The sequence below is a fragment of the Coregonus clupeaformis genome, chromosome 9 (assembly GCF_020615455.1).
Source record: "Coregonus clupeaformis isolate EN_2021a chromosome 9, ASM2061545v1, whole genome shotgun sequence".
NCBI lineage: Eukaryota > Metazoa > Chordata > Actinopteri > Salmoniformes > Salmonidae > Coregonus > Coregonus clupeaformis.
The window spans coordinates 39,627,477-39,640,954 of NC_059200.1; the positions used below are offsets into that span (position 1 = coordinate 39,627,477).

General features: G+C 44.9%; 1 protein-coding gene across 1 annotated transcript in view; it reads right to left on the reverse strand.

Moving 5' to 3' along the window:
• The window catches only part of LOC121573557 (transmembrane protein 211), a 179,312-nt gene extending 165,968 nt beyond the window's left edge, over positions 1 to 13,344 (reverse strand). Inside the window, exon 1 of the mRNA XM_045222691.1 lies at positions 12,512 to 13,344. Within this exon, the coding sequence (XP_045078626.1) occupies positions 12,512 to 12,829 (318 nt within the window). The 5' untranslated portion in view covers positions 12,830 to 13,344. The remainder of the gene's footprint in view (positions 1 to 12,511) is intronic.
• Between the last annotated feature and the right edge of the window lie 134 nt (positions 13,345 to 13,478).

Here is a 13,478-nt window from a genome sequence, read left to right on the forward strand (position 1 = left end):
ATGATCTCAAGGCAGCTGGGACCATAGTCACCAAGAAAACAATTGATAACACACTACGCTGTGAAGGACTGAAATCCTGCAGCGCCCACAAGGTCCCCCTGCTCAAGAAAGCACATATACAGGCCCGTCTGAAGTTTGCCAATGAACATCTGAATGATTGAGAGGAGAACTGGGTGAAAGTGTTGTGGTCAGATGAGACCAAAATCGAGCTCTTTGGCATTAACTCAACTCGCCGTGTTTGGAGGAGGAGGAATGCTGCCTATGACCCCAAGAACACCATCCCCACCGTCAAACATGGAGGTGGAAACATTATGCTTTGAGGGTGTTTTTCTGCTAAGGGGACAGGACAACTTCACCGCATGAAAGGGACGATGGACAGGGCCATGTACCGTCAAATCTTGGGTGAGAACCTCCTTCCCTCAGCCATGGCATTGAAAATGGGTCGTGGATGGGTATTCCAGCATGACAATGACCCAAAACACACGGCCAAGGCAACAAAGGAGTGGCTCAAGAAGAGGCACATTAAGGTCCTGGAGTGGCCTAGCCAGTCTCCAGACCTTAATCCCATAGAAAATCTGTGGAGGGAGTTGAAGCTTCGAGTTGCCAAACGTCAGCCTCGAAACCTTAATGACTTGGAGAAGATCTGCAAAGAGGAGTGGGACAAAATCCCTCCTGAGATGTGTGCAAACCTGGTGGCCAACTAAAAGAAACATCTGACCTCTGTGATTTGCCAACAAGGGTTTTGCCACCAAGTACTAAGTCGTGTTTTGCAGAGGGGTCAAATACTTATTTCCCTCATTAAAATGCAAATCAATTTATAACATTTTTGACATGCGTTTTTCTGGATTGTTTTGTTGTTATTCTGTCTCTCACTGTTCAAATAAACCTACCATAAAAATTATAGACTGATCATGTCTTTGTCAGTGGGCAAACGTACAAAATCAGCAGGGGATCAAATACTTTTTTCCCTCACTGTATATACATATCAACCTCAATTACCTCGTACCCCTGCACATCGACTCGGTATTGGTACCCCGTGTATATAGCCAAGTTATCGTTACTCATTGTGTATTTATTCCTTGTGTTATTATTTTTCTATTATTGATCATTTCTCTCTGCATTATTGGGAAGGGCCCGCAAGCAAGCATTTCACTGTTAATCTACACCTGTTGTTTACAAAGCATGTGACAAATAAAATTTGATTTGATAAATTATTGCAATTCAAGATAATCCATAGGATTTACTACACTCCTGCCAGAACGCATGTAATGCACCCAGAAATGTCATATCTCTGTTGGAGATGCAAAAAAACTAAAAGGAACCCTACCCTACGTAAAAATGTATGCACACATGACTAAGTCGCTTTGGATAAAAGTGTCTGCTAAATGGCATATTATATTATTATACTACATACGCTGTGGTCCTGTGACAAACTGACACCATTTTGGGATAATATATTTGCTATCTAGGAATTTATATCCATCCATCTCCACAATTATGACTGTTGAGAAATGTAAATATTGGTGTCCAATATCCAATAACATTTTGTAACTTAGGTCTAATTGCTGCAAAAAAAAATGATAGCTGTCAATTGGAAAGCATCATACTGTCAGTAATGCTGTAGGTGGGTGTAGTGGTGGAATCAAGCGCAGGACACCGAAGTATAGTCCAAAAGACTTTAGTGTAATCTCCAACAAGGAAAATAGAACAAACTTGCCCGAAGGCGAAACTACGCACGTAGGCGACAAAACAAAAGGCGCACTACACAGGTGCGTAAAACGCTCCAACACAGTGGAGTAAAGCTCAACCGAGCGAACAAGTAAATCCTACCAGCAAACACACGACAGAAGAAACCACCAAGATGTGACCAAGCAGCGTGTCCAGGAGCCATCGCCAGGGAGATCCCTAACAGATCTCCTTCGCCTCCTCGACTGGGTCAAGCCGAGTGAGGAAGAGAAGGGCTTGACATTGTGGCAGAAGGGCGAACGGCTGGCGAGGGACATGGAGACCTTGGCCACGGGTAGGAGTGAAGCCCAGAAAATTTTTAGGGGGGGGCTAACGCCGTGGACGACAGGCCAGCAGGAGACCGCGGCAGAGCGGCCCAGCGGATTGGCAGAGGAGGCCGCCAGGTTACGGGGGCCACTGGTCGAAGAGGGGGTGGAAGATGTAGAGGCACGGCGAGAGGTACTGGCGTGTGTTGCCAGTCCGGTCCGGCCTGTTCCTGATCCCCACGTAGGGCCAGTGGTGTGTGTTCCCAGTACGGTCCGGCCCGTTCCTGCTCTCCGCACCAAGTCTGTGGTGCGCGTCGCCAGCCCAGTCCGGCCCATTCCTGCTCCCCGCACCAAGTCTGTGGTGCGCGTCGCCAGCCCAGTCCGGCCCATTCCTGCTCCCCGCACCAAGTCAGTGGTGCGTTTCGTCAGCCCGGTTCGGCCCGTTCCTGCTCCCCGCACCAAGTCAGTGGGGCGTTTCGTCAGCCCGGTTTGGCCCTCTCCTGCTCCCCGCACCAAGTCAGGGGTGCGTTTCGTCAGCCCGGCTCGGGCCGTCCCTGCTCCCCACACCAAGCCAGTGGTGTGCGTCGTCAGTCCGGCCAGTCACAGCCCGTGCCTGTTCCACTGGTGCCTGGTTCGGCACGGGTCAGCTGCTTCACGCCGGAGCTAGAGCAATCCGCTCCACCAGTGTGCAGTCCAGCTCCGGTCAGCAGGGCCAGACCGGACCAGGGGTACTTTGGGGGGTTAGAGAGCGAGTGGGGATCATGCCCGGAGCCGGATCCGCCGCCTAGGCGGAGTGCCCACCCTGTCACGCCCTGGCTCGGGGGACTCTCGTATGTTGAGCCAGGGTGTTAGTTTCTATGTTTTGTGTTGTAGGTTGTGGGTCTAGTTTGTATTTCTATGTTGGCCTGAGTGACTCCCAATCAGAGGCAACGAGTGTCAGCTGGTTGTCTCTGATTGGGAGCCATATTTAACTGTCTGTCTTTCACTTTGTGTTTGTGGTTTCTTGTTCTTGTTTGGTTTGTGTTAAACCGTAGACATCACGTTATCGTCCGTTGTTTTGATCGTGTGATCATTCTATTAATAAATATGTACGCATTCAACGCTGCGCCTTGGTCCTCCTCCTTAGACGATCGTGACACATACTCACCATCAATAATGAGCTGGAGGGCTGAACTATGTAGTTACATTCCATTAGAGTCTGTGTTTGATCAAATTAAGCAAAAAAAAAGACGTTTGATAAAATATGGTAATTTACATACATAAGTGTTTGAATTTGAAATGTACAGTGCATTCAGAAAGTATTCAGACCCCTTGACATTTTCCACATTTTGTTACGTTACAGCCTTATTCTAAAAATTGATTCAATTGTTTTTTTCCCTCATCAATCTACACACAATACCCCATAATGACAAAGCAAAAACAGGTTTTTAGAAAATCTTGCACATTTATAAAAAATAAAAAAACGGAAATATCACATTTACATAAGTATTCAGGCCCTTTACTCAGTACTTTGTTGAAGCACCTTTGGCAGCGATTACAGCCTTGAGTCTTCTTGGGTAAGACGCTACAGGCTTGCCACACCTGTATTTGGGGAGTTTCTCCCATTCTTCTCCGTAGATGCTCTTACACTCTGTCAGGTTGGATGGGGAGCGTCACTGCACAGCTATTTTCAGGTCTCTCCAGAGATGTTCGATTGGGTTTAGGTCCGGGCTCTGGCTGGGCCACTCAAGGACATTCAGAGACTTGTCCCGAAGCCACTCCTGCATTGTATTGGCTGTGTGCTTAGGGTCGTTGTCCTGTTGGAAGGTGAACCTTCGCCCTAGTCTGAGGTCCTGAGCGCTCTGGAGCAGGTTTTCATCAAGGATCGCTCTGTACCTTGCTCCGGTCATCTTTCCCTTGATCTTGACTAGTCTCCCAGTCCCTGCCGCTGAAAAACATCCCCACAGCATGATGCTGCCACCACCATGCTTTACCATAGGGATGGTGCCAGGTTTCCTCCAGACGTGACGCTTGGCATTCAGGCCAAAGAGTTCAATCTTGGTTTCATCAGGCCAGAGAATCTTGTTTCTCATGGTCTGAATCCTTTAGGTGCCTTTTGGCAAACTCCAAGCGGGCTATCATGTGCCTTTCACTGAGGAGTGGCTTCCGTCTGGCTACTCTACCATAAAGACCTGATTGGTGGAGTATTGCAGAGATGGTTATCCTTCTGGAAGGTTCTCCCATCTTCACAGAGGAACTCTGGAGCTCTGTCAGAGTGGCCATCGGGTTCTTGGTCACCTCCCGGACCAAGGCCATTCTCCCCCGATTGCTCAGTTTGGCCGGGCGGCCAGCTCTAGAAAGAGTCTTGGTGGTTCCAAACTTCTTCCATTTATGAATGATGGAGGCCACTGTGTTCTTGGGGACCTTTGGTACCCTTCCCCAGATCTGTGCCTTGACACAATCCTGTCTCTGAGCTCTATGGACAATTCCTTCAACCTCATGGCTTGGTTGTTGCTCTGACATGCACTGTCAACTGTGGGACCTTATACAGACAGGTGTGTGCCTTTCCAAATCATGTCCAATCAATTGAATTTACCACAGGTGGACTCCAATCAAGTTGTAGAAACATCTCAAGGATGATCAATGGAAACAGGATGCACCTGAGCTCAATTTCGAGTCTCATAGCAAAGGGTCTGAATACTTACGTAAATATCTGTTTTTTATTTTTAATACATTTGTAAAAACCTGTTTTCGCTTTGTAATTATGGGGTATTTTGTTTAGATTGATGTGGACATTAAAATGTTTTAAATCAATTTTAGAATAAGGCTGTAACGTAACAAAATGTGGAAAAAGTCAAGTGGTCTGAATACTTTCCGAATGCACTGTATATGTGTATTGAAAGGGGAGGCTACTGTGCGTTTTTGTGCGCTCATGGACAGGTGTGGGCATGTTGTGGTGTGTATCGGGTGTGGTGGCTGTGTTATTTTTGTGTTGTTTCTGTTTGTTTTGTTTTTATAAATCCAACTAATTAAAAGAAAGACAAAAAACAGATAAAGCAACACCTCACGGCACAAAGCCTTTCCCCTATTTGACCTAGAATTTTGTGTATGTACTGATATGTAGGCTATGTCTGACATTTAAAATGTATGTAGTTCTGACCTTGAGCTGTTTCATGTTTTGTGTGGACCCCAGGAAGAGCAGCTGCTGCTATCACAACAGCTAATGGGGATCCTAATAACATACCAAATACTCCCTGTCTTTCTCCCTCTCTCCCTTTCATCAAACTCACTTCCTTCTTCTCTCTCATCCAAATTCACTTTCGTTCCTCCATGTTACCCTCCTCCTCTTCATCCTCCTCTCTCTAGCCCCTGGGTCCTGTCTCAGCACCCCTGACTAGCATTCCCTGGACTCCTAATTACTGTATAAGCATTGACATGGACAGCCACTATCAATCACATCACTATGTTGCTTCTGATCACAGTTATGCTTTAGTGTTTGGACATGTTTTACTATATTTGTGAGTACCAAAAGTCCTCATAAGAATAGTAAACCAACAAAAATTCGGAGAAGTGAGAACATTTTGCCGGTTTTCACTTGTAAAAAAAAAAAAAGAAAAATGTATACACTCACTAACTGTAAGTAGCTCTGGATAAGAGCGTCTGCTAAATGACTAAAATGTAAATGTAAAAAGGCTATTTTAGGGTTAGGGGTTAGGTTTAGGGTTAAGGTTAAGGTAAGGGTCAGGGAAAATAGGATTTTGAATGGGAATCAATTGTTGGTCCCCAAAAAGTCCTCACAAGTATAATAAGACATAGCTATGTGTGTGTGTGTGTGTGCACGCGTATGTGTGTGCATGCGTGTGAGTAGGCATCCTGTGATTTCTCTCTGTCTAAGACAGAGAGATAGAAATAGAATCAGGTCAGGAGAATCCACACAGATAAATCTCTCTGCCGTTTTTTGTAATGGGGCAGTCTGCTTTTGTCTCTCACTGCTGTTCCACACCAAGGCAGCCCTGTCCCCATGGGCCACAGAGATACGAGACACTTACATTAGGCCACATAACATAATCTATAGTAGAGATACACATTCCTGGACAAATAGCTTTCAGCACAGCTCAGAGCTAGCTATCCCATTAGCCATGAATTGGAGGCCTTCTCCTACTGAAACAGTGAGCGCTAACAGTACATCTACAGGGAGGAAAACCTCAACCTCAGCCTGCACCAGGGAGGGACAGACACAGTGAGTGCTTTCGATTTGGAGAGACTTTGCAACTCTTCATTCTGAAAGTGCATGGACATAACTGGTGTATATCTCGGGGAGTGACAGGGAATCCTTTGACTCCCGTGCCATTGTAATATGTGGGCCCTTCTGGGACCTTGGCTCTTGGCTCGGCCCGACCTGCAAACCGCCACGCTTCTAATCTCCTCTCTCAAAACGGGGATAGGTTCCAGAACGGGGGAGATACAGAGTAGAGGCCAACACACACATCCACCATAAATGCACTTTTAAAAAGGCACACCTGTTAATTGAAATGCAATCCAGGTGACTACCTCATGAAGCTGGTTGAGAGAATGAGAGTGTGCAAAGCTGTCATCAAGGCAAAGGGTGGCTATTTGAAGAATCTCAAATATAAAATATATTTTGATTTGTTTAACACTTGTTTGGTTACTACATGATTCCATATGTGTTATTTCATAGTTTTGATGTCTTCACTATTATTCTACAATGTAAAAGATAGTAAAAATAAAGAAAAAACCTTGAATGAGTAGGTGTGTCCAAACTTTTGACTGGTACTGTACAGTATGAAAAAAGTATGAAAATGTATGCACTCACTGTAAGTCACTGTGGATAAGATCGTCTGCTAAATGAGTAAAATGTAAAATGTAAAAATGTACTGTAGGTACAGAGCAAAAAGAAAATGGGAATTGCCTGGACTGTCTACCACCCTCTAAAAGTTCAGTCAGTTCTATTTGAAGAGCATTCCACTTCCACTCAGAGACAGTTCTGTTCTGTCACTATGGAGTCTGAAAGTCAAAATTGCATTTTGAAGCTTTGGGGGGGTTTATATACTGTTATAAGGAATGAAGTGTTTTTACAGACTCAGATTAAGTATTTAAAACAAGATGTCTGAAAGGACAATGTGTGACTCATCGTTTTGGCAGCTATGTATGGGAGTCTGAGGAAATGATTGTGTTGTGCATTAATTTGATTGCTAGACAACCGGTCCCTCTGAACCGTGAGACTCTCAAGCTTGTCAACCTGCCATTTTCTGAAGAGACAAACAAAAGATGAGGATTGACTTCCACATTTTCCAATCACTGTTTCTGGAGGCTGGCCATGACTCATCTACATCGCAACCATGACAATCTTTGTAGGTGTACACACACACACACACACACCACACACACACACACACCATTCACACAGCAGTTGGATGTGTCAAGACAGAGCTGTTATCCAGCGTGCTACATGGCCAGGTTAATCCAGTAGTGCCAGTGTACAGCCCAGATAATACCAGCCCTCAGCTGCTGGAAGCATATTAAGCTGTTAACTCTCAATTCTTCTGGCAGTTGAGGCGAGCACCACCACCTCCTCCTCCTTCACACTTTCCCTAGCAGCAGGTCACAGTACAAGTCCCTGGCTAACACCTCCTCCAACCTGGCAACCGCTAACACCTGGACTGACTGTACACACTCATCTGGCAACCTCTGCCTGCAGCCCGGGGACACGCAGGCAGGCTCAGGCTGCTCTGAGGGATGATAACAAAAACACAACCCAGTCAGTGTTATGATAAGGAGAAATAACCTGAGAGAATCAGAGGATTGATTCAGATGATCCCTTCTGTTATTTTGCGTATGGTAAAACCATAGCAAACTATTCTGTTAATGAAATGTATTATATTGACTGCTCATATTGCCTTGGTTTCTCAAATGACTGCCTCGCCTGGTTCACCAACTACTTCTCAGATAGAGTTCAATGTGTCAAATCGGAGGGCCTGTTGTCTGGACCTCTGGCAGTCTCTATAGGGGTGCCACAGGGTTCAATTCTCGGGGGTTGACTCTATTCTCTGTGTATATCAATGATGTCGCTCTTGCTGCTGGTGACTCTCAGATCCACCTCTACGCAGACGACACCATTTTGTATACATCTGGCCCTTCATTGGACACTGTGTTAACAAACCTCCAAATGAGCTTCAATGCCATACAACACTCCTTCTGCACATCTATCACTCTAGTGTTAATACTAAATTGTAATTATTTTGCACTATGGCCTATTTATTGCCTTACCTCCATTACTACATTTGCACACACTGTATATATATTTTCTATTGTGTTATTGACTGTACGTTTTGTTTATCCCATATGTAACTCTGTGTTGTTGTTGTTTTTATCACACTGCTTTGCTTTATCTTGGCCAGGTCACAGTTGTAAATGAGAACTTGTTCTCAACTGGCTTACCTGGTTAAATAAAACAAAAAAAAATACTGTGATAGTGTATAATTGTTGTATAATTCTATTGAATCACATCTATGTTCTATTCTAAGAGATCAGGTCTTACATCTGTACATATGCAAATGTATTTTTAACCCATATGTTAAACATACTCATTCCTCCCTAGCAGCAGAGCTGCCACATCAGCAGACACTATCAGGCCTGCCAGTCAGGGCTGCAGCCTAGCATATCTCTGGGATGGCAGAGCAGACCAACCAGGGCTTTAAAACATGGAGGGAGAACAGAAATTCACCACGCTAACAAGAGCACATCTAGACCAGGCACAGAGGGAGTTTGAGAGAGCCGCAGCCCTCCTCCTTCTCCTCCGTCGTTCAGTCCCCTCTACTGGGCTCTGTGGGAGCTCTTAGCGCGTGCACACAAATACACACACACACAGGGCCCCTCATTGCTGGACTCATGGCTTTCTGAGATAGGGGGCCTTATTCCTTTTTTTGTCAGAGGGGAACAGGAGGTAGTGATTTTGGGTGGTAGTGTGTGTGTCTGTGTGTGTTTGGGGGGGGGGGGGCAGTTAGTGTGTACATACGCAAGGTATGTGCGTACATGCATACGCACAGTATGTGTATGTATATTTGTGTGTGTGAGCAAGAGGTGGAGTTCTTTTTATTTTTATGGAGGGCAAGAGCATCAGTGGAATAATCTGCACACCAATGATGGGTGTCTGCCTGGCGGGGGTGAAGCGGGGGCCGTAACATGTGCCTGATGAAACGTTAATGGCCGCTTAACCTTTATTAATGGCCATGGGGGCATGATGCTGGGATGCTGTGATGCGTGGGCCACCTTGATCACAGATGCATCCATGTACAAGAAGTACTTCACTCAGTCAACACCTCCCTGGGTATTACTGCCTGGCAGGAAGACAGAACAGGTGAGACTCCTCAGAAATGAGTCAAAATAAAGGGAAGATCAAATCAAAATCAAATCAAATGTTATTTGTCACATGCTTAGTTAACAACAGGTGTAAACTAACAGTGAAATGCTTACTTATAGGTCCTTTTCCAACAATGTTAAAAATAAAGGTTAAAAATAAAGATTAAAAAATAAATACACAGTGAATAATGAATAACAATAACGAGTAACAAATAACATGGCTGTATACAGGGAGTACCAGTACCGAGTCGATCTGCAGGGCTACGAGGTAATTGAGGTAGCTATGTACATACCGTAGGGGTAAAGTGGCTAGGCAACAGGATAGATAGACAGTAGAAGCAGTGTATGTGGTGAGTGTGTGTGAGTGTGAGTGTGTGTGTGTGGCGTCAATATGCATGTGTGCACATGTTGTGTGTGTATGGGCGTATGTAGTGTGTGTGTTGGGGTGTAAGTATGCGTGAGTGTGTGGGTATAGTCCAATGTGTGTGCATAGAGTCAGTGCAGGAGAGTTGGTGCAAAAAAGTGTGTGTGTGTGTTGGGGTGTGTATGTACACTACAAGTATGTGGACACACCTTAAAATGTGTGGATTCGGCTATTTCAGCCACATCTGTTGCTGACAGGTGTATAAAATTGAGCACACAGCCATGCAATCTCCATAGACCAACATTGTCAGTAGAATGGCACATACTGTAGAGCTCAGTGACTTTCAACGTGGCACCGTCATAGGATGCCACTTTTCCAACAAGTCAGTTCGTCAAATCTCTGCCCTGCTAGAGCTGAAATTTGACGAACTGACTTGTTGGAAAGGTGGCATTCTATGACGGTGCCACGTTGAAAGTCACTGAGCTCTTCAGTACGGGCCATTCTACTGACAATGTTTGTGTGTGGCTGAAATAGCCGAAGCCACTCATTTGAAGAGGTGTCCACATACATGTGGATACTTTTGTATATATAGTGTATCTATCTCCCTTTCAAATGTTAATTTCTCCTCCTCATACATAATCATAAATCCTGAGGTAGCTGGTGGGGTATTGCAGCTAGGGGGTTTTACAGCATGGTAGGAGGTCTAGTCTGCTCTTTCTAATCTAGAATGAAAAGAAGCACTGGACAGCTCTACAGGAATGCTGGAGCGATGCAACTGGACTCCTGGGGGGCCCCATTCTTCTGGCTGCCCCAGTCTCAGAGTTGCAAATGAGATAACTTACATAATCACTAATTCAATTTGCCGGGGACTTATCCAACATAGTCACTTAGCCAGCCTCAGTGAAATCTCTTGTTGATTTCATTTGACACATGGTCCCATAGCTCGCTGTCATTAATGTACCCCAGTCTTTTCTTAGTACATGCCCTTCTTCTGCATTGAATGGACTTTAAAATGTTGAATAATAATGCTTTTTCTGACAGATTTTGGGTGTTTATAGACTGAAGGTTTATGATTGTTGAAGCGTTTTCAAAAGTGCATAACTGTTAAGTTAAATTAAGATTGGCATAAGCTCTTTAACAAGAGGAGCGAGAGCCTCTATCGCCCTCACAGTTTGTGACCCATTAATGACAGTATTAAATAAAGCACTACGCTATGCTTTGTCAAATCAAAGCATTCATATTCTGAATAGGAAAAACTGAAATCCTAGGAAATTGTATCCAGTAATGAAGCCTGCAGTTTCTGGGTCTACGCATGGCAGTAGTTCTGTGACCATTTATCCTATGAGATAAAGAAACAAGCCTACTGACTGTAGGTGGAAGAATATGTGATGTGAGAGCACATTAGTCACACAATAATGTATTCTCACTCAACAGCCATGCTAACCCTGGCCCAGTCCCCCTTAGCGCCAACAAACACCTTAGCTCATAATAAATAGTGATAAGTAACATAAGAAATGACAAGGTCCTTATTGCCAGTATTATGGTTCATCACGATCATAGCTACCCCTCCCTGAGTGTACTGTACTTCCTCTGTTTAGTAAAGTAGTACCTAATAGTGGCAGAACAGAAACCCAAATATTGGCCAGATATGGTGCCAAACACTTGCCCACATTAACCCGTCTGGGTAAACACTGATGGCACAAGACCCCTCTCCATCCATGTTGTTGAGGAAGGTTAATGGGATACTTCGGGATTTTGGCAATGAGGCCCTTTATCATCCCCAGAATCAGATGAACTCGTGGATACCATTTTTATGTGTCTGTGTCCAGTATGAAGGAAGTTAGAGGTAGTTTTGCGAGCCAATGATAACCAGCATTAGCACAATAACTGGAAGTCTATGGGTATTTACATTTACATTTTAGTCATTTAGCAGACGCTCTTATCCAGAGTTAGTGAACAATTTTTTTTTTTTTATACTGGCCCCCCGTGGGAAACGAACCCACAACCCGGCGTTGCAAACGCCATGCTCTATCAACTGAGCTACATCCCTGCCGGCCATTCCCTCCCCTACCCTGGACGACGCTGGGCCAATTGTGCGCCGCCCCATGGGTCTCCCGGTCGCGGCCGGCTGCGACAGAGCCTGGATTCGAACCAGGATCTCTAGTGGCACAGTTTGCACTGCGATGCAGTGCCTTAGACCACTGCGCCACTCAGGAGTTTATTTGCTAGCATAGACAAGCAGTCATTGGGCTAACGCTAGTTAGCCGTTGCGCTAACACTAGTTAGAAACTTACTTCAAAGGGGCCTCATTGCCAAAATCCCTAAGCATTCTTTTAATCCACAACCTCAGCTTTGTCAAGTTCTCACCTGAGTGGGGCAAGGAGCCTGGACCTTTCATCCTAACATAACTAATTCAATAAAACCGGTTGACCTTATCAGCTTTAAACAACACCTAATGACTTTAGTTCAATCTTATTGATTGTGCATGCTGCCATGTCCATCATCCACAACACTAATGTCACTGAAAACACTCAAGACAGCGATGCAGGAGCTGTCATGAATCTACTTCAAGTCCTCCCTCAATTATGAACGGCCTTATAAGGCAAAGGTGTATCATTGATTGTGCACATCACATACATCATGAACATGTATTCCACTGAGGATTTTGGATGTAATTGAGATGTAATAGCAATGTAATAAACAGTGTTACGATTGTATGCAACACTATTTACTAAATTGTTACCATAACACATCCATTCAAGAAGCCTATTGCATGTATGGTCAGTGAATTCCATACCTGCCACGAGCTGGACGGGATCTCCGCGAATTTTCCGAGTCCTCCGAAGGTGTAGCATCTGTACATATGGTCCAGGGACTCCGAGCAGTGCCAAAGTAAACCGAAGCTCACCGAGTCCTTGTTTTTCAGATGGTCCTTGACAATCCACGCAGGAGATATAAAACTGAAACTACAGATAGCTACCAGAGCAGAGGACAGGAGGACCCAAAAGCAGCCCACACAGCTGAACATCCTCGCAGCTTGGGGCAACGAGTAGCTCGGAGACAGATCGATCCCAACCCCGGCTTCTTTCTTCTTCCGATCCAGCAATGAATGCATTTGGAGCTCACACACCCCGAAGAGATCAGCTGAAGCTCTCCCCCAACAAATATTACACCAACAGAAATAGTTAACAATTTCTTATCCGTAAAGATGATTATTTAAAGGGATATTCCAGTGACCTAAACATCGGCTCGGGATTTCATAAAAGAGTCAAACATGAGCACGTCTAGGTAAACAAGCTGCCACCTCAACAAGAAGTAATGTCTACTTTAAATAGGCTATCCGCGACTATACTTGAGAACATAGAAATGTGAGTCACCGCAGGACATTAGATATGTTTGTCACACGCAGCCGAGACACAGATACGCAACTGTCAGTCCGTAGATGGTCGCCGTCTGGAACTATCAAAAATGATCTTAAATCGAATTTTACGCACGAGATGAAAAAGGAAACATATGGTTAGTGTTGCACTTTCTCTTTATAGGTCCGGTATTTGAGTCGCCGCGCTTTTTGCTCAGCAGGAGAAGCCGTGGTTTTTGTTAAGCGTGATAACCAGTAGGCAATACAACAAAAGTCTCCACATTGGCGCGCGCGTTATTGCGCGCTGAGAATACCCAAGTGGGCGTATCCCCATCATGAGAAATGTTGTAAACCTTCCCTTGTGTCCTCATGTTGCTTAGGATATCAATTTTAAATGAAAGTGATA